The sequence below is a fragment of the Acomys russatus genome, chromosome 6 (genome assembly GCF_903995435.1).
Source record: "Acomys russatus chromosome 6, mAcoRus1.1, whole genome shotgun sequence".
Taxonomy (NCBI): Eukaryota; Metazoa; Chordata; class Mammalia; order Rodentia; family Muridae; genus Acomys; species Acomys russatus.
In genome coordinates this window covers 53,018,681-53,046,308 of record NC_067142.1, presented here as the reverse complement: position 1 = coordinate 53,046,308, position 27,628 = coordinate 53,018,681, and the positions used below count along the sequence as shown (strand labels likewise).

Here is a 27,628-nt window from a genome sequence, read left to right as displayed (position 1 = left end):
AAAGTTTAGAAATATAAAATTGAAGGGCTAGGAAAGCTGAAGATTTAGCTCGTTGAGAACACTCACTAGTAAGCTCTAGGCCCACGCTCAGTGACAGGCAAAGACGCAACTGAAGCCATGCACATCTACACAAAACCTTTCACATAATGGATCCCAGCATCATCCCTAAGAATAAAAAGTGAAGCTACCCAACCTCCAGGTCAGTTCCTGTATGCACACTTAAGACTTATTAAGTAGGGGCTGGAGAGATGGGTCAACAGTTAAGAGCACTGTCTGCTCTTCCAGAGGTCCTGAGTTCAATTCCCAGCAACCACATGGTGGCTCATAACCACCTATAATGTGATCTGATGCCCTCTTCTGGTATGCAGGTGTACATTCAGATACCTGCAGATAGAGATTTCATATAAATAAAATAAATCTATAAAAAAGACTTATTAAGTAATAAAGAACAAAATACATGATATGATAAACAACCATTGATAGCATTACACCATGGGGAAAAAGGTCAAAATTTAACGCGTGTTATACGCTTCCATTTAGATCACAGGGGTTTGCCTAAGACCATCGAAACACTAGGAAGGTGGAGAACCAGTGACCAGGAGTCTCTTACCGATCTTTCTGCTTACCAGGGCCTACTTCCTCACGGTAAAGTTTGATGTTAAAATGTGACAGATTTTCAGCACAACTTTACACATATTTATGACTCCATGAAGTTAATTATCATTTGCTTTCCTGTGTTGTACACTGCTGTACATTCAAGAGTCTAGCTATCTGAATAGGAGGTCTGAAAACAGGAGAGAAGTCAGTGAATTTTCTGTCTTTTTGTTTTTACAGCAGTCACAGTTTTCCAACCACCAACACAGTCTTATCTTAAGACTTAAAAAAAAGAAAAGAAAAGAAAAAAACCCTCTCCAAATAAGGAGCCTTGTGTAGACATCAGCACCCACTCCATGCTCCTCTACTGTAGCTCAAAGCTCCCACTAATACGCTTTCTGTTCTGTGGACTGCCTGTTCCAAATGTTTCGTCTAAAGCAGTGGCTCTCATCTTCCTACACTGTGAGCCTTTCACACAGCCCTTCATGCTGTGGGGACCCCCAACCATAGAATTATTTTCAACGCTACTTCATAACTGTAATTTAGTTACTGTTAGGAATCATACTGTAAATCTCTGATATGCGACCCCATGGGAGTCACGATGCACAGGTCGGGAACCACTGCTCAAGGTAGATTCCTGTGCTTTCCACTCAAGTCTCTTGATTGTCTCCAAAGAACTGTTCCGCGGACATGGGGATGTTGGTGTTCCTGTGGTGGGAACCAACCAGCTTCCCTTTCTTTGTTTGCATTAATTTAATAATCTCCCCTAGCCCAAACCAGCCAGTTCTGAGGGAGAATGGGTGTTCACCCCACCCGCTTAAAAATTTTGGTTCTACCACTGTGTGTTGTGTGTGTGTGTGCGTGTGTGTGTTGTGCAATGTGGATGGTGTGTGTGTATGTGTGTATGTGTGTATGTGTGATCTGTGGGGCTGGAGGAGAGGGGTATGTGTTTTCAATAAATCTTCACTGAGTGGGCAAACCTTGCTTTTCCTGTTTTTTTATTATGTAAAACAGATAAAAAGTGGTCCTTCGACCTTAGATGATCTCACCATGCCCTCATCACTTGAAATCTCAGCCCTGGGAGCAAAGACTAGAGGATCACTGGGCTGGCACAGTGACCTCACAGGGGACAGTGGTGCCAGCACAGGCAGCCATGGGCACCTTATTGGCCAGCAGCATGTCCCTAATCTCAGTGAGGTCCTCCTTGGTGAAACAAAGCCCGCAATCCCCCAGATGTGAGGCAGCAGCTTCCCCAGAGCGGGGTTGTTTTCCAGGTGGCCCCTGATTGGCCTTGCGCATCATGGTGTCCTTGCCCATAAGCACCACCGCCTTCCCTCACAGGGACATGCAGATCTGCTGCATCTGTTTGGAGCCCACATTGTCTGCTCCCACAATAAAACATTTTGGGTAATCATCGAAAAGTTCAATGATCTTAAGGAAGTAGTTGGACTTCCAGGTCACCCTGTCTTCCCTGGGCATCACGGCGGGTGCATCAGGGATTGCCACGCAGGGTTTAAAGATGATGTCACTTTAATGAAGACCCCTGGAGAGAGCCTCCTGAGTCCAAGTTTTACCACTTACCGTATCTTTATGACCTTCATCAAGTTCGCATCACTGTCCTTTCCATTACAATATTTAGCAACCCTGCCCTCTACCCAATGAAGGCCAATAGCTCCCTTTCTCAGATGTGAAATCAAAACTATCTCCAGAGAGTCTCTAGCATACTCTGGAGGGCCAACTGCTCTCTGATTTAATCTCTGCTGTACTCCTGCAGGAGGCAGGGCTTTGGCAAAAGGTGTAACTGAGTAGCACTCAGACCCAATCACTCACACTTTGAAGCCAGTGCAAATGAAGATTCACACAACAGCTTTTTACGAGGGGGATGCATTCTTACATTTCTTTTTATCCCTCTTTTTTTTTTTTTTGTCCGCGGAGGCTTTTTATTTATGTGTTACATCTCTAGAAAAAGAATCCCAGGATTTTCCCTCCTGTGTGTTTTCGTCTTGCTTCTTCATGGTCCATGATGCCGGCTGAGGTTGTCAGTACAATGAAGCCAAACTGACGGGACGGGAGCAGATTGTTCTGCCATTTTTCTAGGTCCTTAAGTTGCACATCAAATCTAGGGCTGATCACGCCACACTTGTTCAGCCTGCCTGTGAGGTTCACAACAATTTTCCCAGCTCTGTGGTCATCAATAATCTCAAATTCACCGATGTAGCCATGCTTCATCATCACAGTCAGGAAGCGGACGATGACTTTGGAGCACGGCCTGATGAGCACCTGCCGTTTGCCTCTCTTCTCGGCGTTATTGATGCTCTTGAGAGCATCTGCCAGGACGTTCATGCGCACCATGGTGACGGCGCGGAAAGATGGCGGAAAGAGCTCTTTATCCCTCTTAAGTAGATTTTTATAACTTGTAATTTGAAAGCTGAACTAGTGTTCTAATATAGTTTATAAAAATGTTCAAGATCAACAGATGGTCCAAAAAGGATATTCTGGTTAATACTGGTTGGCACCAAACTATTACAATCTTCTTCACCAATGAGAAGGATTCTGTAGGGTAGGTTCCCTGATTTCAATGCACAGCATAACCATCTGGGGACCTAGCAGAAAATGAGTATTACCACATCTCACTTTGCATTTCCAACTCGTGGCCTAGAGCAGGACGAAAAGGTTTCAGTAACACATTTCTAGTACAGCTCCAGGGTGGTCTCAAACTTTCAAATCAATGCCTAGAATGTAATGGGTTATAAAGTCATCAATAGACACTGAAGACCTGGCTCACAGGTTAAGAGCATGAACTTCTCTTGCAGAGGACAGAGTTTCAGTTCCCAGCACCATGTTAAGTGGCTCACAAGCACTTGTAACTCCAGCTCCAGGGGATCTGACACCTCCTCAGGCACCTGCACTCAAATGCACACAACCCAAACTAAAATAAGTCACAGACACAGAGCCTGCCTGCTGCCAGCTTGGGCAGGCAATAGACACAGAGAGGCTCACTTGCTGCCACACTTTGCATCACGAACAGAAGTGGTCACCCAGAGGCCTGCCGTAGCCTGCCAGCAGCAGGACCCACTACAATGTGCAAGTGGACAGATGGAAGAGAAAGTGAGGTGGAACAGTTTGAGCCTTGTGAAGGGAGATGGAACTAGAGATTCAACTAGAGATTCAAGGGAAGAGACAAATAGCCTATAGTGAGTAGGTGGCCCCACCACCTGAAGCCATGATGAAGTCTCAGCCCATGCTGCCTCTGAGGGCCATGTCTGGGTCAGTGGCTATGTAGCAGCAAGGGTCCATGTTGATGCTCTGGCTCATATTACTACTATGGGATAATATGGCATTAGACCATGGGGAGTGGGCAGCTGCCAGGGACTACATGGACATCTAGGGGCTGTGTAGAATTGGCCTCAGCCCCAACCTTTAAGCAGCACTCGGAGTGCAAGCTCTGTGTCTCACCCAAAAAGCACAGTACAATTTGCCTGGTGGCAGGAGCATGGATGAACTGGCCCCAAGCACAAAAGCATGGAGTGCTGGCCCCCATGAGGTGGCATAAGTGATGCCCAACTGCCCCTCCCCCCCACCACCACCATTGATACCTGGAATAGCTGGCCCTGAGGTCATGAAAGCAGGAGAGCTATCCCTGTCCCCCACTGTCAGGGCAACACAGTGGAGCTGGCCCTGACGGTAAATGCACAGGTGAGCCAGCCCAAAGGGTATGAGAGCATGAGAGCTGGCCCAGCTCCTCACCAGCTACAGCACTAGGGAGAGTGGGGCCTGCACCTTGACCGGCAGCACAGTGGAGCTGGCTCTGGAGGCATGGGTGCCAAGTGAGCGGGCCTTAAAGGCAAGAAAGCAGGAGAGCCTGTCGATGGCAGCATTGGGTGGCTTAGCTAGAACAGTGCGGGAGAGCTTACCCTGGTGGTGCAGATAAGGGAGCTAATGGACTGGCCAACTCAGCTACCATACAGGCCCAGATCCAGGGTTTTGAGTTGGCTCACCCCACAAATTTATATCATCTGTGAATTACTGGAGCATGTGAAAGGTCCAGTCCTTGTTGCATGATATTTGTTCACACTGTGAACTCTGAAATTGTATACTGAGAAAACTTTTTTCTAGTTGTGATGTGGCTCAGCCTTAGTATAAACCTTTAATCCAAGAGCTTTCTGTAAATAAGATTAAATAAAGTTGACCCTAGGTCAAGAAGCAGAACAGCAACCAGATGACAAGAAGTAAACATAGGAAAAAAACAGAGTGAGAGGATGTCCATAGGACAGATAAAGAGACACAAAGAAAGTAGAAAGGAGGGACATTCTGTCAAAAGGCTTTTTAAAACAGCATGGAAAAAGAGCCTTTTTCTGTCTGGAACATTGACTGAGTAGGACGGTCAGCTTCTCTAAGCTAGGAAGCTTTCACACCAATATCTAGCTCCTAAGTCTTTATTGGAAAATTGAAAATTTGGGATTTTGTTTAAAAACAACACTGTGGACAAGCAGAACATAGAAGTCAATTGCTGAGTTTTGCCAAGACAAGGTAGGTAGTGCTTCATAATTCCTGCTTCACAGAAAAGTCTGTCATGTACTAGGCGCAAAGGCCAAAGATAACACCTCAACACTGCAGAGAAAACTTGGGCTACTGTCCAGGTAGCCAGCTGTCTCTATCATTTCTATAATTTTGGAAGCTGCTTGCTCTGGACTTCCTGCAAACTCAGGTAATATTTATTCTTTCTCAAGTTGCTGATGGGGTTGAAGACTAGATAGTTATAGTCTCACAATTAAGCGTAAGTTTTTTAGGATTTAAGAAAAATGTTTTTAGAAGATTTTTAGGTTGGTAAATGCAAGCTATAATAGAAAGTGATTTGGGCAAAGAACTATGAACGTATTAGGATAGGATAAATAGTAGAATACTTCCTCCTAAGTTGCCAAATACAAATGAACTGGACGTTGTGAATGTAATACTCTTGCATGACAGCCTTTCACAACTGCATAAATGTTTCATAACTGTTCTATCACATATAGTTTATTATTTTAAGAGCCTTTTATTGAACTAACAGGGGAAATATAGAGAGAATCTATTGTGTGCTGTATGGAAGCATCGCCTGTCAATAAAAAGCTGATGGCCTATTAGCTGAGGCAGGAAATAGGATGTGGAAGTTCCTGTGGGTGGGGGGAGGAGGAGGACTCTGAGGAAGACGGGTGCATGAAAACTAAGAAGTGATCGACCACGTGGCCCACATAGAATAGAGTAAAGGGGAAAGGGATGTTTGGGTTGGTCAGGAACAAGCCAAAGGCTATGGCCTAGGCATTTATTCATAAATAATCCAGTCCCAGAGTCATGTGCTTGGAGGTCTGTCCTGAACTCATGCTCCCTGCAATTAGCCTAAGGGTCAATGCTGTGTCAGTGCCAGCCCATTCCTGATGGAGAAGCTGCTCCAGCCTGTCTCACTGCCAATAAAGCTTGAAACACACACACACACACACACACACACACACACACACACACACACACACACACGAATAACCAATGGTTGCCAGGGGTTACAGACAGGAAATGTGATTACAAAGGATTATTACATGATGACTGGCTCAAAGGAGATTCCAATTCCCCAAAATTTTAACAATGACATCTTGTTGGGTCAGAATGATTGTATTACTTGTGGGACGACATGAACTTGCAAATGTTAAAACTCATAGAACTTGCCAGGTATTGTAGTGCATTCCTGAAATCCTAGTACTGGGAAGTCTGATGCAGGAGATTTGAGAGTTTAAAGCTAGAAAAGGCTATATAATGAGACCTTTCTCAAAAAACTAAATAAGCAAATAAATTCATAGAATTATACACAGGCTTCTACACCAAATTTTTTTAAATGTTACAGTTGTTGAATGGTTTTCATGCCAGTTCCACGAAAACTCAAAATACTGTAACCAGCACATCACAAAACACAAATTTTATAATATCTACAGACAAAAATGTACAACCTAACCTGGAGTTTCAAACTTTTTTTTTACATAAATAGCTTCTGCTCATAATTGCAGTAAAGGTTTAGTAAGGGCCTTTCTAAACACAAGAAATACGTGGAATTCAGCATTCCAAGTTCTTTTCATCTTAGCAGAAGTACATCACTGCCTTGTGGTCAGGGCAAGGGCAATGAACTATCTAAGGGATGACAGGAATGTGCCAATCCTCCTTCCCCCACGGAATTCCCAAGTCCACACAGCTAGCACCTGGTACAGTGACTTCAATGCAAGCTTGGAGCTGACATTCCTTGGGGGGGACTCACAATAAAACTACATCATTCCTAAAGATCTATAATGCAATCCTTTGTAACCTAAGCAGTCAGCTGTTTCACTGAAACTATGGAAGCATGCAACAACTGTGCCTGCTTTCTCTCTCTGTCTCTGTCTCTCTCTGTCCCTCTGTCTCTGTCTGTCTGTCTGTCTGTCTGTCTCTCTCTCTCACACACACACACACACACACACACACACACACACACACACACACACACACACACAGCTTTTGTACATAGAATGCACATGTCTCCACAGATATAAAAACCAAGTCAATCCAGTGTCTTAGTTTCTTTTCCTGTTGTTGTGATAAAATACCATGATATGGGGGCTGGAGAGATGCCTCAGAGGTTAAGAGCATTGGCTGCTCTCCAAAGGTCCTGAGTTCAATTCCCAGCAACCACATGGTGGCTCACTCTCATGTATAGTTAGATCTGATACCTTCTTCTGGCATGTGGGTGCACATGCAGATAGAGCATTAATATACATTTTTAAAAGATATTTTAAAAATACCCTAACATATATAAGTTAAGGGAGAAAGGGCTTGTTCTGGCTCACAGTTCCGTGCTCAGTCCATCATAAGGAAAACCACAGTGACAGGAGCTCAGGGAGCTGGTCCCTCCCATCACATCCATAATTATGGAATAGAGAACAATGCATGAAAGTATCTTTACTGGAACTCAGCATACTTTCTCCACCCAGGGGTCTCCTGACAATACTAACTGACATGCTAACTTGAATAGTGGAAATCTCACAAAGCCCACCCCTAGGTAAAAACAAAACAAAGCAAAACAAACAAACAAACAAAAAACTATAGGTGACCAGTGGATGCTGAGAAGAGGAGAATCTGTTTTCTCCAAGGAGGAATCCCTTCAAGGCTACCCAGTCTCAAGCAGTCAGCTCTAAACACATGTGCATAAGAGCAACACTAAATGGACTTAGTGGGGTATATGCACATATATATGTGTGTATCTATGTAATAATAACAACTAAGAGGAGGAGGTTATGAATTTGAGAGGGAGTGGAGGAACATGAAAGAGCTCCTTTCAGGAAGGAGGTAGTAATGGTGTAACTACATTACTCATGTACAAATCCCCAACAAATTAAAAAAGATTGATCTCACATCAACTACAAATACAATCTCTTACAGGCATTCACAGAATCTAACTTTAACGCAGACGTCCCTCAGAGGTATGCCAGAAGCTTGCCTTTTCTAGGCATCAAGTTGATAATATTAACCATCACATAGTGATGTGCCAAAAATGCGGACCTATCAAAAATTTTAGTCTACTGATTATTAAAATACTTATTAAGTATCTACTTTTGTTACATACATGAGATACATGAGTAAACTAGAAAGATGTGATCTGTGCACAGGTGCGTCCCACGCACTAGCAGGTAAGGTTTCAAACAACCATCTAAAAGTGGTTGTTAGAAGTGTTCTTTGGAGAGTTGAACACCCCTTTCACAGGGGTCACATACCAGATATCCTGCGTATCAGATATTTACACTTACTTACAATAGAAAAATTATAGTTATAATGTAGCAACAAAAACAATTTTATAGATGGGGGTCACCACAACACGAGGCTCTGTACTAAAGGGTTGCAGCATTAAGAAGGTTGGGAACTGCTGACTTAAGTAAAGTAAATGAAGCATGGCAGCATGCAGCCAGACATGGTGCTGGGAAGCCGAGAGTTCTACATCTGGATCCTCAGGCAGCAGAAATGATACCACACTAGGCCTAGCTTGAGCACACATGAGACCTCAGAGCCTGCCCCACAGTGACGTACTCCCTCCATATCTGAATGCATACCGCCATGCTTCCCACTATGATAATAACTGACTAAACCAATTAAATGTTTTCCATGGTGTCTCTTCATAGCAATAAACCCTAAATAAGACACAGTTCAAATTAATTTTCTATGGCCCCGATTCCATGACTTCAGTTTAGATTCTATTAATTCATTGTGGAGGAATGCTGAGTGAATGTATCAACCGTCAATAAAGCGCTGTTTAGCCAAGCAGCTGGGCAGAAGGACAGGAAGTGGGCGGCGGGGCTTCCTGGAGGAGAAGAAAAAGTTTGACGGGGAAGGGGGGGGGTGACGTTGGAGGAGGACGGTGGGGACTTGACGAGGACCGGCCCAGGGGTCATAGTGGCAAGTGCTTCGAATAAATGTATGTTGTAAGGTTTAGAGTAGTTTGTTTAGTTTACAAGTAGATTAGAATCAGTTCAGACTCTGCCCAGCGAAGTACTGGCCACTTTAAAGTACGTTTCGGTCTCCCTGTGTCAGTTATTTGCTTTGTAGGCCAAACGATACAAAATACTGTAACAATTCACCATCTTTTTTGTTTTGTTTTGGAGGCATGGTTCCTCTGTGTAGCTTTGGCTGTCTCTGAACTCACTCTGTAGACCAGGCTGACCTCCAACTTACAGAGATCCACCTGTCTCCACCTCCCAAGTGCTGGGATTAAAGGTGTACACCACCACCAGCGGCCATCCTCTGAGTTTTTGATGGTCTGCTGACTGTCCTCTCAGCTTCTGGTCTTATCTAACACCAACGGGATATGCATAAATAGCCTGAACTGACTGACTGACTGACTGGCTGACTGACTGACTACCTACCTTCCTTCCTTCCTTCCTCCCTTCCTACCTATAGACACAAGCTTCCTCCAACAAAGCCCCACCTACTCCAACAAGGCCCCACCTCCCATTAGTGCCACAGGGAATGAGGCTAAAATAGCCATCCTCATTCAAACCAGCACTGTAGTATACAACTTGTGCGTATATGCCACGTTTTCTTTACCCACATGTGGCTGACAGATGCCTAGGCTGCCCCATAGGCTGGCTATGGTGAGCAATGTTTTTAGCCAGTCTGTCTTTCTCGAAACCCTTGGTATACCACACCACTAAGAAAAGCACAAAACAGCAGTAGTAAGACCTGAGAATTATCAGAAGAACAAGGGGAAATCAAACATACTTCAAGAAGTAATCTGGAACAGTCCTTGTTAGGAACATCATCTTACTACCACCCACCTCTACAGAAGAAATCTGATAGCAATAGTAATAATCAATAGTCCAAACAGTCAATACACCAAATAGTAAATACCTTTCTCTAAAAAACTGCAAACCTCCAAGTGTCAAATCTGAGAATAGCCACGAATTAAATGGGCAGTAGGAAGTTAAATAATTTGTATTGGCATTATTTTTTTCAATTTAATTGTTTTTGAGAAGTTAATCTGCTCTGGACTAAAGTTTTGACTGAGTGGTGATCAGTCATCCCTGTAACTAATGATCACAGATGCATCATGTCACTGACACGGTCACCGCCTCTCAATAGTGCACTGCATGTTCACATCCTACTTACAGCAAGTTGGTACTACACCCCCAGTAGTATGCTTTCCACAAAGAGAAACCCTGTCTCAAGAACAAAACAAAACAATCCAACGCTGATGTTCACTGTCACAGGTGCTCCTTATTAATTATTGTAATAGTTCTCAAGAGCCAGGCATGGTGGCAAACATCTGCAATCCTAGCACCGAGGAGTCTGAGGCACGAGGACCGTGGATTCAAGACCATCCTGAATAGACAACATGACAAGATCCTGTTCAAAAAACAATCCCAAGAGAAAAAAAAAAAAAAAAAAAAAAAAAAAAAAAAAAAAAACAGGAATGGCCAAATCTAGTCTATACTAATAAACAAACACCTTTAACCCACTAAAACGAATTGAAGAATTAATATCCAAAATAATATAGCTGGAAATTATCTGTACAAAATAATTAAAACACACATAAAACCAAATACTGAAAATTAATATTTTCAAACAGAAAGATTACAATTAAAAGATGATAGAAGGACCTGAAATGATGGTACACGCCTTTAATGGCAGCAGAGACTGGTGTACCTATGAGTTAGAGGCCCCTGCTCTAGGCATCACATTCCAGACCAGCCAGGGCAACATAAAACAGACAAACAAGAAAATGGAAGAAGCCGTTGGGCATGGTAGTGCACTGCACACCTTAAATCCCAGCACCTGGGAGGCAGAAGCAGGTGGATCTCTCTAAGTTCAAGACCAGCCTGGTCTACAAAGCTAGTCTAGGACAGCCAAGGCTACACAGAGAAATCTTGTCTCTGAAAAATAAAACAACAACAAAGGAAAAGGAAAGCCATAGGGACTAGAGAAAGAGCTCAGCAGTTAAGAGCATTGGCTGCTCTTCCAGAGGAAGAAGTTTAATAACCAGCACCCATATGTGGATCGCTGTGAGTTCAGGGCCAGCCCGGTCTACAAAGGGAGTCCAGGACAGCCAAGGCTACACAAAGAAACCCTAGCTTGGAAAAACAAACAAAAATATTCCCTCTTTGGTATACCCATCACTTGGGTTTTAGTTAATTCCAGATGGAATCAAGTTGACAACCAAGAATAGCTGTCACACCTAGCTTAAGGAAATTCAAGTAGTTTAGTTTATTTAGGAACAAAATTCTGCTTCTGATGCACAGACCTTAGGAGGGAATGAATCAACAGAAAAAAACATTTTTTAAAAATCAGGGTTTGATATATGGTAGGCCAGCCTGAATTTACCGTGTAGATGAGGGCAACCCGGAACTTGTAAGCCTCCTCAGTGCTGGGATTACAGCCATGCCCACCACACCTCATTTATGTTGTGCTGGGCCCGAGGCACACTTGAGGTGAGCACTCTGCTAACTGATCCACGTTCCCATATGTGTTGGAGAAAAAGTCCCTATTTCTGGTGAGCAAGCAAAGAATACAAATACTGTGAGCTGAGTATGGTGGAGGTAAAGGCAGGAGAAACACATTAAATTCAACTTCAAAGTCATCCTTGGTTATATAGCAAGTTTGAGGCCAGCCTGAGCTATATAACGTCCTGTCTCAAAAAAGAAAATGAAAAAGTAACGTTCTTGCCTTGTCTGGTGCCCTGAGTTCAATCACTGGAACCCATACAAACGTGGAAAGCCTAGTCTACAGTTGTCCTCTGACCTCCACACTTACACCATGGAACACATGCGCACTCACATACACCTCCCACAAATAAATAAAACCGTTTAAAGAAAATCACTAAACAAAGCAAAAACCACTATAACCACACAAATAAACATTACTGGTAGAGCCCTGAGCCTTGGTTACAAGCCCGGTTGCTATACAAAACATCCTGATTATTTCAAAGACGCACTGAGATCTAACCCAACCCTGAGGCTTCTGCCAAAATGGCACAAGTCAAGCTCCAAGAATAGTCCTGAAGACCCAACTACAAGCATTCTGGGAGAGACTGTAAAAAGTACCCTACTCTAGGACTGAAGAAATCACAATGGTAGTCAGGTATTGCTACCATTTTCCACTATCTGCACAGAGATCCCAATAAACACTCAGTAAAGAAATGTGGGACTTAACAGCAACTGCTTGACTTCATTTAACCGTTAATCCATTTAATTCCTGGGAGTAGGGTGGGCAGCTACTGGTCACTTCTTTGCAAATCTCAGGCAGGTAGTATAGAGAAAATCAAAAGTATGGGAAGGAACTTTTAAGTTTTTTGCGCGCGCGCGCTGCGCGCGCGCGTGTGTGTTTCCAAGTGTAGGTTAAAGGATGACTTGCAAGAGTCAGCTCTCTTTTTCAACCATGTGGATCCTGGGGAATGAATACAGGTTGTTAAGCTTGGTGGCAAATACCTGCTTAGCCATCTTGCTGGCTTCTAAGCCATTTTTTGAGGTTCTGATTTTTAAAATGGGCTGGGATTTTTTAAATGCCTTGGGCTGAAGAGATGGCTCAGCAGTTAAGAGCACTGACTGCTCTTCCAGAGGTCCTGAGTTCAATTCCCAGTAACCACATGGTGGCTCACAACCTTCTGTACTTCTGTAATCAAATATGATTACCTCTTCTGGTATGCATGAAAACAGAGCACTCAAATAAATATATTAAATCTTTTTTTTTTTTTTAAATGGAGGCCTTTCCCCGTAACAAAGTGAGGAAGGTTATATATTAACAGAGTATGCTAGCAGTTAAACAGTGGCTTTTGAGTCATGCATTTTATAAGAACTGGTCACAGTCTTCTCAGTCATCAGTAACCAAGGGGAAAATAGCTACTAAAAATGGTATTCCTGAGTAGATACAGGTACCCTGCAGTAAAGCCGCTTTCTCATTCAGGGTCCGTATTATGGACCCGTGACTCAGGGAGTCTACTCATTACAAGTACAGTATGTTCTGCATGTACTTGCTCCCAACAAATATACTTACTAATGTATCTGTAGAGATATTACATACAGAATAATATACAAATTTCAGAACAAAAGGTTCAAGTTCCAACGTGTCAAAAATCTCACTGACATTACAACTGCATCAAGGCATACACTCATTTTAGCTGTTAAATCTTTTTTAAAACTTTAAAAAAAATATTTATTTCTATGAGTGTTCTATTTGCATGTATGACAGAAGGCATCAAATCCCACTACAGATGCTCATGAGCCACCTTGTGCTTGCTGGGAATTGAACTCAGGACCATTGGAAGAACAGGCAGTGCTCTAAACTGCTGAGCCATCTCTCCAGCCCTTAGCTGTTAATCTTATATCCTACTTTGACTGCCCCCTCCTTTATGAGAACTATTCACTTAGGTTTGAAATTTAAAATCATCCTTGATTCCTTTGCCTTAAAGTCTCACTAAGTACCCACACCTAATGCCTTTAAGCATCACAAGCAGGACTGCAGACCAGGTTGTGCTGTTCTTTGCCTCTACCTCAGAATGTTAAGAGTACAGAATCCCAATTCTCTAAAACTTCTTACAAATACCAAGCATTTATTATGTTATTTTATATATTACTCTTGTTGCTAGCAAGACTTTTGGATGTAAATTGTACAAAGAGTAAATTTCTGAACAGATTATGACTTTTAGAGCCCTAAAATACACATTTATAAATTGTGTGATATTTCAACACAAATGTACTTAAAAAGTCTTTTATTTTAAAAAAGACTGTAAAGATTCAAATAAAACAAGAATTAGTACTCAAAAGATTTGAAAGGGCTTTTATTGATAAGCATATAACATTTCTGTGCTGTTATATAATTAACTTACTCTTCAAGACAAGATAAAGAAAGGGAGACTAGATATGGTGGTTTATGCTTGTAATTCCTGTACCTGGGAGGTAAGAAACAGGATCAGAAGTTCAAGGCTAGTCTGGAATACATAAGAAGTTGTCTTAAAACAGCAGCAATGCCAGGAACTGTGCCACATGCCTGTAATCCCAGCACTCTGGGAGGCAGAGGCAGGTGGATCTCTGTGAGTTCAAGGCCAGTCTGGTCTACAAAGTGAGTCCAGGATAGCCAGGGCTCTGTTACAGAGAAACCTGTCTCAAAAGCCAAAACAAATAAACAAACAAAAAATGGGGCATGTCAGCTCAAGCCTTTAATCTCAGCCAAAAGGAGCCAAAGGCAGGCGGACCTTTGTGAGTTCAAGGACAGCCAGGACTACACAGGAAAGCCCTGTCTTTAAAAAAAAAAAAAAAGAAGAAGAAGAGTTGCTATGGTCATAGTGTCTCTTCACAGTCATAAAACTAAGAAAATTGCACACATAAAATTAGTAAGATGAAAAAAACTGTATATATACTTTACAACAGTTTTTTAAAACTTTAAAAACTGAATCTAAAAAAGCCAATCAGCTGGTATAGTGGTATAAGCCTTTAATCCCAAGGCAGAGGCAAATGAATCCCCAGGAGTTTAAGGCCAGCCTGATCTACAGAGCCAGTTCCAAGGCTACACAAAGAGGAGGGGAAAAAAAAAAAAATTAACCAAATAAACAAAAGATTAAAAAAAAATTTAAGCCAATCTTCCATATGCAAAACACTGGCATGGAAGAGTTGGCCTAAAGAACCAAGCAAAAGAGGAATCAGGCTTTGGGGGTTTGGTTGTTTGGTTTCTGTTTTGTTTGTTTGACAGAGCTTCTCTGTGTAGTCCTGACTGTCCTGAAACTGGCTTTATAGACCAGGCCGACTTGAACTCAGAGATCTGTGTGCCCTTGCCTCCTGAGCCCCAGGATTAAAAGTGAGTGCTACTGCATCCAGGTTAATTCTAATTTGTTAATTTAACATGTTTAGCTAAATAAATACATTTGAATTTCCAACCAATTATTTGCATATTAAACTTTCTTCCTTCCCCTCCACTCAAACCTAGGGTCCATACAATGTTCAGCTAACACTCTACCATTAGGTTAAATCCTTGACTTACTATAAAAAAATGTTCAAGCCAAAAGGGGTAAAAAAAGAAACCAAGACATTTTTAATATACTTATAAGTTATTTGACTACTGTTTTACAAAATCGCTCTCACAATTTGGAAAACACATAGGAAACATAAAACTGTATGGCAAAATTATTTAAGATTTATCACTTTCAAAAGGAAGAACATCTTTAAAACACTTTCTGTGGTAACAACTTATCAAGTCATTAATTCTAAGGAAAACACTGCACCAACTGACGTTAGGACACAAAAGAAAAGCTATATTAATGAGAGAGGGGAAATTGGGAAAACAACTGCACTTACACACTTACATCTAAGCAGGAGTATAATTCAGTGAGTCACCAGTTTAAAATGTTCAGAACTCAGCTATACTTATCTAGAAGGGTCTGGCTTACATAATTCAGTACAATTATTTAGAGTGCACAGATAACTCCTCCACATGAAGGTGAAGGCTGTAATTCTAAGCTTCCTATCTCAAATCCCAGTCCTGTAATAAGCAACCACATTACACTAATTATGACTGTTACAATAACTACTCATTGGGATTATTTATAACTGATTATTTCACAAATCAGGTATCTAAGCAATTTTCACCTTGAAAGGGCGAGGAACGGCTAGCTCTGAGGTAAAGCACTGCCTAGTGTGTCAACGCTCAGCTTAGTCTGTAGCACAACAGAAAAGAGCCAATGGAATAAACTTTAATACCCAGGAATAACACCACAAATTATAAATACTAGAAACAGGATTTATTTTTATTTTTATTTATTTATTTTATTAATGCAAAGCACTTGTTTCTCAATATGGCTCAGTGAGTAAAACAACCTGCCACCAAGACTCAACCTCAGGACCCACATGGTAGAACAAGAGAACCAACGGGCTCAAGCTGCTCTGACCTCCACACACCCTCTGTGACGTGCAAACACACACATACATTCACATGAAACAAATATACGGTGGGGTAGAGCCAGGCGAGACTAAGGTAACAATGAGCCGTGGTCTTCATTGCTCAAGAACCTCATATACCGGAGCCAGAAAGATGGTCCAGCAGGTAAAGACACTTGTAGCCAAGCTCTTTAACCTGAGTTTGACCTCTGGGGCCCACATGGTGTATGTATGGAGAGACCCAACTCCCATAAGTTACCCTCTAACCTTCATTCATGCACTGTGCCTTCTTGGTGCGTGTACACATACACACACACACATACACAATGAATATAGTTTAAAACTTTTTAAAAATAATGTCAGGAGGCTGGAGAAAAGGCTCAGTGGTTATAAGCACTTACTGCTCCTGCAGAGGAGCAAGGTACAGTTCTGAGCACCCACAAGACAGCTCACAGCTGCCTCAAACTCCAGCTACAGGGGACTCAGCACCCTCTTCTGACCTCCACGGGCTCTTGCACATATGTGTGTGTACATACAAAAACACAAAATAAAAAAAAATTTAAAAGTATCTCACATACTAATAGGAGAATCAGCCATTATAAAATAAAGACATAACCATATGTTTTGGGGACCATAGAGCAAGAATGTCTACTAGTTAAACTAGATGTGGTAGCCCATGCCTATAATCCCAGCACTTTAAAGATTTATTTATTATGTATACAATGTTGTGTTCACATGTACACCTGCACAACAGAAGAGGGCATCAGATCTCATTATAGATGGTTGTGAGCCACCATGTGGTTGCTGGGAATTGAACTCAGGACCTTGGGAAGAACAGCCAGTGCTTTTAACCTCTGAGCCACCTCTCCTGCCCCCTAACCCCAGCACTACTTTAGAAATGGAGGCAGAAGAATCAGGAATTCATGGGCAGCATCAACTAGGTAGCAAGCTGGAGGTCAGCCTGGACTATATGAGATGCTGTCACAAAACATAAACCAAAATATAAATAAGAAACAGTGTATCTACTAGTACAGACAAAAGCAAAGGCCTCTTGCAAGAACTCTTAGAGCCAGGAGAGCTCAACTGGTCAGATGCTTGATGTGTAAGCATGAGGACCTGAGTGAGAACCTCAAGTACACGTGAAAGGCAGGCAGTGCAGCAGCCCACCCTGCAGCTCCTGCACCTGAGAAGCGAAGGCAGAAGGATGCCTGGGGCGCGCCAGCCAGTCAGGCTAGCTCAACCACAGAGTTCAGTGAGAAAACTTGACTCAAATAAGGTAGATAAACAGGGAGAAAGACCCCACACCACCCTCAAACTCTGGCTCCACATGCATTCTTACACTTGCATCAACTCTGTCTCTCTCTCTCTCTGTCTCTCTCTCTTTCTCTCCTTCCCTCCCTCCCTTCTCTCTCTCTCAGCTTGAGTCCATGAAAGCTGACCCACCACACACTCACCTTGGAGGAGCTGTCAGGAAGGCTGGAGGGAGGAAAGTGTGGGCTGCTGCGCTCGATGCTTCTACTACAGCAGGCACTACACGGGAGCAGCATCTCAGTCTACCCTCTCTCTCCCCTCTTGCTCCATCACAGGACTACTCCAGGAGAGAGCTGCAAGGTTTCAGACTAGGAGCAGGTGGGAGACAAGGGACCAGAGCAAAGGGAGCTTAAGGATCACTTCCAGGGTGGGGCATTGTTTCAGGGGATATAGCAATACCTAAGATAAACCAGAGCCTACTAAAACATCTGATAAGGTGGCAACTTGTATATCACATACATTTTACCATACTTTGAAATAACTATATTTTAAAAGAAAAATTTTTAATTTTATATAGAATTTAACAAATTTAATATAAATAAAAATTATCTGAAACTTAGGAATACTACTTTTATATTTCAGCAAACATTAAAGATGATGTTGGTTCACATCATATTTAACAATCTCCTTATTCTTTTTTCAAATTTACAGGACTCTTCAAAGTCTTCTCTCTACCACAACAACAAAAAGTAAAAAAATACAATTAAAAAGCATGGTTTTGTCTCACGAGGGAATGGGGGCAGGGAAGTCACGTATCAAGTAGACAACACAATACCTAACTATCTTTGCAACTTGTAATGATGCAAACTGCCACCACAAAGAATACACATGCATTTGACAGAAGTGTTCTAACCACACAGCTGCCTGCCCAAGCACACTGCTGAAAGACTGTAACATTCCCACACGGTCTGTCTTCCACCAGCCTAAAAGGGAGTTTAAAGAAAATGGACACATTTTCTGATATGATAGATACTGATTTACATTCAGAATTTTAGACTCACCAAGAGAGAAAGGATGCTTTCATCAAGGTTGCCAAATACGAATAGCCAAAACACTATCAATGTAACATTTATATAATTCCTGATTGTTTTGTCATTCTTCTTGCTGTATGTAGTTTATTGTATATATGTGTAATAATATAAATGCGTGTGTAAAAATTAATTAATTAAAAATAAAGAAAATGGTCATATTTAAGCCTTTGGTGTGGTATGCGTATTCACAAGAAGGTCAAGCTAGATCAACGCTCCCAAAGCCTCATCACCCTCGGAATCCTCAAGAAGATGGGCTGACAAATGGGCTCAGCAGGTAAAGGCGCCTGCTGCCAAGTCTGATGGCCTGCCTTCAAATCCTAGAACCCACAGAGCAGAAGAAGAGAATCAATTCCCCAATTTGTCTTCTAAGCTACACACAGACACACACAGACACATACAGACACGCATGCTTTTTTTTTTTTTTTTAAAGAATCTTGAAGAAAAAAATAATTTTAATCCGGATCATTCCTGATCACATTTCAATCTCAGGCTTGGGTTATAATCAGTGCAATCATGTACAAAGACCTGGGTTCAGTCCCTCAGTGTGTGTGTGTGAGAGTGTGTGTGTCTGTGTGGGGGAGGGGGGGCTGTCCTGATTTGAGATTACAATCCAGGTACAAAACTAGAGAAATTATTCTATTTTGGTAAAGGAGTGCTGACAATCAGATCAATGAATTCTGAGCCCTGGAAAAATCCCCTAACTTCTTCAGCCTCCATCCACAAAATACACAAAAGAACAATTCTTCTGCCATCTGTCTCCAGACCACAATGCAATTGCCACCAAGACAGGAGCTGTGAAAACATCATTACTTAATCCCAGCATCAATATGGTTCTGATAGATGCTTAACAAGTGCTGAGTAAATAAACTTAAAATGTCTGACTCCAAGGTCAGGCGTGGTGGCGCACGCCTTTAATCCCAGCACTCGGAGACAGAGGCAGGAGGATCACTCTGTGAGTTCGAGGCCAGCCTGGTCTACAAAGCGAGTCGAGGACAGCCAAGGCTACACAGAGAGACTCTGTCTGGGGGATTCAGAACGGGGGCAGAGAGTCATGTTCCATTTAACCTGCCTCTTAGGGAAAAGGAAGAAGTGACAGGGAGATTAAATGAATATTTCTGCAATCTTCAATTAGTAATGTGTTAACTTTTCAAAACTAAATAAAATTTAAAATTTTAACATTAATAACAACGCCTGAATGAAGTGAATTCTCTAGTTCATCCTTCACTGTCAAGGTACAGGACATGTAATGGGGATGCAGCTCGCTGTCTCCAGTACAAGGCCCCAGGTAGCTCCTTATCGAGGGGGAAATCAAACAGTTCAAAGACGGACAGCACTAGTGACAAAAACATTACTATTTCTTACTCTGAGGTGTTTTAATACTATCCTCAACAAATCTCAAAAGCACAGGAAGAATCTAAAATGTTCCCCTTACTCTCTAACTAGCACCTACACCGTCACTAGGAAGTTACATTCATTAGCTCATCCACAGAGCTTAAACATGTCTGCTGGTTATAAAGCCTGATGACAAGGGCACAGAGCTGTGGCACTGGGCCACGCTGAGTACCCTTCCTTCATCAGCTCGCCTCTGGCACTGTGGCCCTGCGCCCTCAGTCCCACGTGGCTGTCCTCCACTTCTAACGCTAGCACACTAGGGCTCCTACAACACCTTCCTTTGGGGTTTTTGCTCAGGGAATCCTTTTTTTTTTTAAATACAGAATATCACTGGAATAGCAATCAACAGAGGAAAGATGAGAGAAGGAGCCAGGCGTGGTGGCGCACGCCTTTAATCCCAGCACTCGGGAGGCAGAGGCAGGCGGATCGCTGTGAGTTCCAGGTCAGCCTGGTCTACAAAGTGAGACCAGGACAGCTAAGGCTACACAGAGAAAACCTGTCTCGAAAAACCAAAAAAAAAAAAAAAAAAAAAAGACATAAACCCCAAGCCCTGCAGGAGCTGCTGTCTCTACACACTCAGCTACCAGAAATCTGCAGGAACCCAATCCTCTTGGGTCACTGATAAATAAATAGCTACTGACCATAAACCCATCTTTTATCTCTTCTTCCCTTCCCAAAACTTGGAGTAGGGCTCAAAGCAAAACAAGCACTTATAAAAAGCTGAACTGTTATTAGAAATTACACTGCCAAAGGAAAGAGCAAAGAATATCCCAGTATATATGCCAGTCTATGCAGACTGTAAAGTTACAGGTCTGGTAATTAACAAGATGGGATGAGAAAGGAATTGAGAAAGGAAAACACGTAGAGTCCACGTCTCTTTATGTGTTTCTACAGACACTCGGCTCTCTTGGGAACAGTGCTTCTCTCAACTGACATGAAGCACAAGGCAGAAGTCACTACAGAAAAGGAGACCCCAAATGATGATAGGTAAAATCTTGAGCTGGGAGCAGTGGCACCCGCTTTTAATTCCAGCACTCAGGAGGCAAAGACAGATGGATCTCTGTGAGTTCAAGGCCAGCCTGGTGGACAAACCAAGTCTAGGACAGCCAAGGCTACGCAGAGGAACTCTGTCTTGGAAAAAAAAGAAAAAGAACATTATAAAATCATAATCTAAAAAGCAAGTACTGATTCTGCTAGCTTCAAGAAAAAAAGACTATGGGACAATGAGACTTAGGACTTAATGTTCTTTTCTTTGTTCCTTCCTTCCTGTCTGTCTTCCTTCCTTCCTTCTTTCTTTCCTTTCTTTCTCTCATGTATGTGTGGGGAGTTACTGAGTACCAGAAGGAGCAACAGGCTGTGCCATAACAAAAGTACTGCCTAAAGCCTTATATTCAAATTCAGATGTTATATACCTGCCCATTTCTTCAAAATTACATTAATATGATAATAACTATAGTATAACAATCTTATTCTCCCTGTATAAAAGTATTCTATATATACATATTCTCTTATCATTTAATCTGTGTTGTTCCAATTTTAGTCGAAGACTGCCACTAATCTACATTCAGTTCAGATGTTTTAATTAACTTTACATCCCAACTGCAATTTCCCCTCTCTCCTTTCCTCCCAGTCCTTCTCTGCTTTCCCCCTACCCCATCCACTCCTCCCTTTCTCTTCATAAAAGGCAAGGCCTCTCGTGGACATTAATCAGGCCTGGCATATCAAGTTTCAGTAAGACTAGACACATCTTCTCCACTGAGGTTAGATGAGGCAGCACATTAGGGAGGGGAAGGGCCCCAAAAGCAGGCAACAGAGTCAGAGACAGCCCCTGATCCTGCTGTTAGGAGTTCCACGTGAAAACCAAGCTACAAACTGTTACACATGTGAAGAGGGCCTAGGTCAGTGCCATGCAGGCTCCCTGGTTGGCAGGTCAGTCTCTGCGAGCCCCTATGAGGCCAGGTTAGTTGACTCTGTAGGGTATTTGTTTTTTGTTTTTGTTTTTGTGGAGTCCTTGACCCCTCTGGCTCTTACAATCCTTCCTCCCCATCTTCTGCAGGAGTTCCCAAATTCTGTCTAATGTTTGGCTATGGTCTCTGCACCTGTTCCCATCAGTTGCTGGGTGGAGCCTCTCTGATGATGGTTATGCTAGGCTCCTGTCTGCAAGTACAGCACAATATCATGAACAGTGTCAAGGGCAGGGTCCTCTCATGGCATGGGCCTCAAATTGAACCAGTCATTGGTTGCCCATTCCCTCAATTTCTGATTTTTAAAGGCTCATTAAAAAGTAGGATATTTGGGGATGGAGATATGGTTCAGCGGTTAAGAGCACTGTCTGCTTTTCCAGAGGTCCTGAGTTCAATTCCCAGCAGCCACACGGTGGCTCACAACCATCTACAGTTAGATGTGATGCCCTCTTCTGGCCTGCAGGTTTCATGCAGATAGAGCACCTATATACATAAAGTAAAGTAAGTAAATACTTTTAAAAGTAAGGTATCCTCGTTTTAAAAGGCTAAGGTGTAGCTTAGTGGTAGAACACCTGCCTGCATATGTAAAGATTGAGTTCAATTCTCAGGACTGCAGAAAGGAAAGGTTGAATTAGGTGTAGTCCCAAGTACCAGGAGGTCTGAGGCAAGAGGACAGCTTAAGCCACAATATTTAGTGACTAGCCTGTGCAACATAGCAAGGCTTGTCTTTTGAAAGGGGTGTCTAATAAGTAAAATTTGATTGAACAAAATATTTTCTGAAACGTTAAGTTTGGTAACCTTTTCCTTTTGGGTGGGAGGATCAAAAACATGAAGTCTGTTTCAAATGGGAAGTTACAGAGCCTAACAGGCTGCGTTAATTATAAGGAACATACTGGGATCTGGGTGGGACTTGAGTGTGTACTCCAGTTGTTCATGTTTTTAAATTTAATCTCCATCATGAAGTCAGAAATTCAATCTGTGATGTTTACAGTTGAGTTCTTTAGGAAGTGGTTGGGATTAAACAGGAAATGGGGCTTCCATGAATGAATCCTGGTGCCCTGTAGGAAGGTGCAGAAACCAGGAAGCAGATGGGGGGGGGGGGGACGACGGACGGACACACACACACACACACACACACACACACACACACATATTCTTGAAAATTTGCTGTATTAAGTATGGAACTCAGTTCAAGGCCATCCTCAGCTTATTCCTAAATTCAAGGCCAACTTGGACTACAAGACATGCTGGAGAAGTGGGGAGGCAGAAAAGGATCAAGAACACTCTCTTGTGCTCTGCTTTATGTTTTTCTTTAAATCACACTTTTCTATAAATCACATTGCATTGTATTTTCTTATGTAACTAGAAAGATTTGGAGACAATAACAAACCGTTAAAACCTTTGGCTAGTTGTTCATGTTTGTTTTAGTACCAGGGTCTCATAGCCCAAGCTAGGCCTCCACTTAAGATCCTCCTGCTTCTGGCTCCCTTGGAGTCTCAGTGCTGAGACCACAAGCACACACCACCTGTTAATACTCCTGAAAGTAACATGAGCATCCTTCCAGTTATCTGTCTCTATAGCCAAAAACAAATTGTCTTCTCAGTGTTTAGAAGAACACATATAATGTTAAAAAGAAATGATAACTCTAACCAAATACCAGCTTTCCTGATTTTCCACAGAGAGGGAAAAAAAAAAAAAAAAAAAACCATGTTCTGTACCAAAGAAGAAAACTATAACTTTTCCCCAAGTGATCAAAGAAGTCAGTTTGAGGTAGCACCATCAGAAGAAGTGGCCAATGAAATTTTATATTTTATATTTTTGGTTGTGAGCCTAGCTTTCAATGGCTGAGCCATCTCTCCAACCCGAATTTTTACATTTTAAGACAAAGCAGGTCCAGCAAGATGGCTCAGTGAACAAGGGGGCTTGCTGCCGTGCCTGAGGATGCAAGCACACTCTGCACTGGACTCCGCGTGGGCGGAGAGAACATGCTCCTGCAGGCTGCTCTGACCTCTTCACATACATCAGACCAGTAAGTGCAAAATAAAATTGCAGCAAATTCTTACAAAAGACGTACAGTGCTGTCAAAATTAATAGGCCAAACCATCCCTAAAAGTCTACTTTCTTCCAAATGAATGAGATAATGTCAATTACACTAGAAGGAAGGTCATCTTTAAGCTGTAGTGGTAACTGGGTATTCTGCCTAGATATTGGAGTAGCCCCTAGTGGCCTGGTGAGGAACAGTTTTTAATTTAATAAAACTGACAATAAATTCACTTACTAAAACCCTCCTTTTTCACAAAGTGAAAGCAGTATTCACACTGGTCTTTGTAAATGTCATAATTTTGAGGACAATGAAATTCTTACAAAACAGAAACCTATTTGTTTTTCCTAAAGCACTATTTCTAATATAATCTCTTCAAAGGATTTTTGGGGGGGTTCTCTATGTAGCCTTAGCTGTCCTAGAACTCACTTGTACACCAGGCTGGCCTTGACTCAGAGATCCACCTGTCTCTGCCTCCAGAGTGCTAGGATTAAAGGGGTGCACCACCACCGCCATGCCAAAGGACTTTTATATAAAAATAAAATTTGAAAGTAAAGTCAATTTACTTTAATATTTTCCTAGTAATACAATTTAAACAAAGGAATTTATTATGAAAGTTAAAATACCTCATTGATCTAAGAGTCAACAACCTTATTATGAATATTAGGCAGGATACTTTTCAAAAACAACAGTTGACAAAACTACTCACTCAGGGGAATAGAATTTATTTGTTTACATATCGCAGTATTTCTGTTAGTGCAGAATAAGAAGAAATAACTGAAAAACAATTGTGTTTGTTTTTACTGAGACAAAGTTTCCCTATGTTGCCTCAAATTGACAAAGATTCTCCTCACTCTACCACCTCTTCAACCCTGGGACTGCAAGCCTGCACCAACCACCCTGACCATGAGCGAAAACAAGGCATTGGTAACAATTTTATTGGAAAGAAAAAAATGCCTACTTGTGATAGCTTTGGCAGTCAGCTTGACTACATCCCGACTTAACTAAATCCCCAAGCAGCTGAGCACACCTGTGAGGGTTTTGGTTTTGGTTTTCTCTCGACTGGATTGTTTTGAGGTGGGAAGGCCCATCCTAACTCTAGGACACACCTTCCTGTGGCAGCCAATATAAAGGACTTGGAAGAAAGAAGCTCTCACTGGCAGGCACACAGGACCTGCTGCTGAGGCACTCCTTCACTGGCATTAGCACCTAGTTCTTTGGGATTCCATGTATACTGAAGACCAGCTGAGACACCCAGCCTCCTGGACTGAACAACTTCTGGATTCTTGGACTTCCCATCGGAAGACAGCCATTGTTTGAGTAGCTAGACCTCAACCTGTAAGCCACTCTAATAAATCTGCTTTATATACATATTCATTCTATCGGTTCTGATTCTCTAGAAAACCCTAACTAATCCACTACTTCCTGTTTTTTTTACAAATAAGCAATGTGCTGACCATGCAGAACCAAGCTTTCCTCCGAGGAAAGGAATGTCGCCTTTCACCATCCAAGTGCTGCTGCTTTTGTCTACAGCACTTCCACCCATTTCCTGTGGCCTAACTTAGCTCTTGCCTTCAAATCTCACCTAAAATCACCAATCTCCCAAAGTAAAATTCCTATATTATTGTCTCTCATATAGCCATGTGGCCTCGCTTCTTGACTTATTTATATAATGACTGTCACGGGCTACTCTAAATGGCTCCACTATGTTCCATGTTATTATAGAGATTTTTAAAAAAAGCCATTTGGTCTAGAATAATGACAGATACCACATTATTAACATTAGCTCCATCAAATCTACCAGATTATAAAATGTGCTTCCCTGCCCCCCCCTCTATGTACACACACACACACACACACACACATATATTTATTTATTTATTTATTTATTTATTTATTTATTTATTTATTTATTTATTTTGGTTTTTTGAGACAGGGTTTCTCTGTGTAGCCTTGGCTGTCCTGGACTCGCTTTGTAGACCAGGCTGGCTTCAAACTCACAGTGATCTGCCTGCCTCTGGCTCCCAAGTGCTGGAATTAAAGACATGTGCCACCATGCCCCGCCAGGCCAAATTTTTTAAATTAGACTTTTCTTTAAAGAACTATCTTAGCAGAGTATGGTTGGATACACCTATCACCCCAGCACTTGAGAAGCAGAAAGAAAATTCAAGTTCCAGGTCATCTTGGCTACTCAGTAAGTATGAAACCACACTGGGCTGCTTAAGATTTTATCTCTAAAAAGAAAAAAGGTTGTTTGTGCTTTCCCCCGGTACTGGTCATTAAACCTGTGGTCTCATACACACCAGACAAGCAAGCACTCTACCACAGAACTACATCTCCTCAGCCAAACTCTCTGATATTTCTTTCAAAAAGGGAAGGTTAATTCCCTTGCTGGGTAGAATTAGAAACTTGTTCCTAACACACAGAGTACAATGGGAATAAAGCTGTGTGTCTCAGTAACTAGCCCATAAAAGGCTGTGTGGTAGTCTATTATCTCTGGGGAAAGCTGCCATTAATGTGAGGACACTCCAGAAGTCTGTGGAACAAACCTGAGGCTTCCCAATGCTGAAGACTTGTGTGAGACACCTTAGAATAGATGCTGTAGTCCCAGACAAACCTTCAGACGACTGAAGACAGCAGGCAGTTTAACAGCCAAAACAGCCACACTAAGTTGCTCTCATATTTCTGACACTCAGAGAATTTGTAAGATAATAAATGTTGGTTGTTTTAAAGGCAGATACATTTGGGGTAATTGGATATTCAGGGACAAATATAATTAATACATTGCATCTGGCCAAGACTACACAGAGAAACTCAGGGTTTTTTTTTGGGGGGGGGGGGAGGGATTGCATTTAATGCTTGAAGAAAGAGGAAGAATGATGGTGAAGCAAACAAAAGGACACCAGCATCCAGGTCCAACAACTCAAGGACAAAGAGCAAACAGCTTGATCCAAAACCAGGCAAAGCACTTGTAAATTTCCCCCCCAGAAAGGCATGCAAACTGTCAACATCATTAGTCATCAGAAAAGCACACCAAAGCCATACTGAGACACCGCTCATAGGCACGAGGCGCGGTTGCTGTTGTTTAAGTATAAGCATAGGAAGACTATGTGGAGAAATTAAGTCTCTATATGCTTACTGTTGGAGGTACGGTGGCCTGAACAGGACATGGCCCCCACGGGCACTTGTGTTTGAACACTTGGTCCCCAGCTGGTGGCTGCGGAAAGTTGTGCCATTGGAGTGGTCTCTGAAGCATTCATAGCCTCACTTCCATTTTCTGTTTCATGCTGGTGGCTAAGAATGTGACATCCCAGCTTCCTGCTCCTGCCACCTGCTGCCAGGTCTCCCTGCCATGAGGGACTCTAATCCCCCTGGAACTGGAAGCCAAAATAAACTCTTTCTTCCGTAAGTCATGTTGGTCATGGTGCTTTATTAGTGTGTCAGTTTCCGTTCTCTTGTGCTAAAACAGTCTGACCTAAAGCACTTTGAGGAGAAAAAGCTCTATTCCGGCTTACAGTTTATACCAGTTACTTTTCTGTTGCTGGGATAAACACCATGACCAGGCCAATTTACATATGGAAAGATTTCCTTGGGCTACAGGTCCAATGGGACATGACACCATCATGGCAGGGAGTCAGGCAGCAGGCATGGTAGAACTCACATCTTGAGCCACAAGAACTCTTTCAACTCTTAAAACCATCCAGTGACATACTTCCTCCAACAAGGCTGTACCGGCTAAGCTTTGCCAAACAGCACCACCACCTGGGGACCAAAGGTTCAGACATCTGAATCAATGGGGCACATTCCCTTCCATACCAGCACACAGTGGGAATGTAAAATGGTGTAGTCACCACAGAAAACACCATGGTGGTTCTTTAAACAGAGAATTAC

General features: G+C 42.3%; 2 protein-coding genes across 5 annotated transcripts in view; both read right to left on the bottom strand.

Moving 5' to 3' along the window:
- Abl2 (ABL proto-oncogene 2, non-receptor tyrosine kinase) overlaps positions 1-27,628 on the bottom strand; it is an 85,961-nt gene that overhangs the window by 33,193 nt on the left and 25,140 nt on the right. The window lies entirely within an intron of this gene.
- On the bottom strand, positions 2,522-2,971 carry LOC127190562 (40S ribosomal protein S15a). The gene has a single exon (XM_051147634.1). The coding sequence runs from the start codon at positions 2,944-2,946 to the stop codon at positions 2,554-2,556; it is 393 nt and encodes a 130-aa protein (XP_051003591.1). The 5' UTR covers positions 2,947-2,971; the 3' UTR covers positions 2,522-2,553.

What these genes read in the sequence shown, in the direction of transcription:
- LOC127190562 (XM_051147634.1), bottom strand. Translation starts at nt 2,946, where the DNA reads ATGGTGCGCATGAACGTCCTGGCAGATGCTCTCAAGAGCATCAATAAC.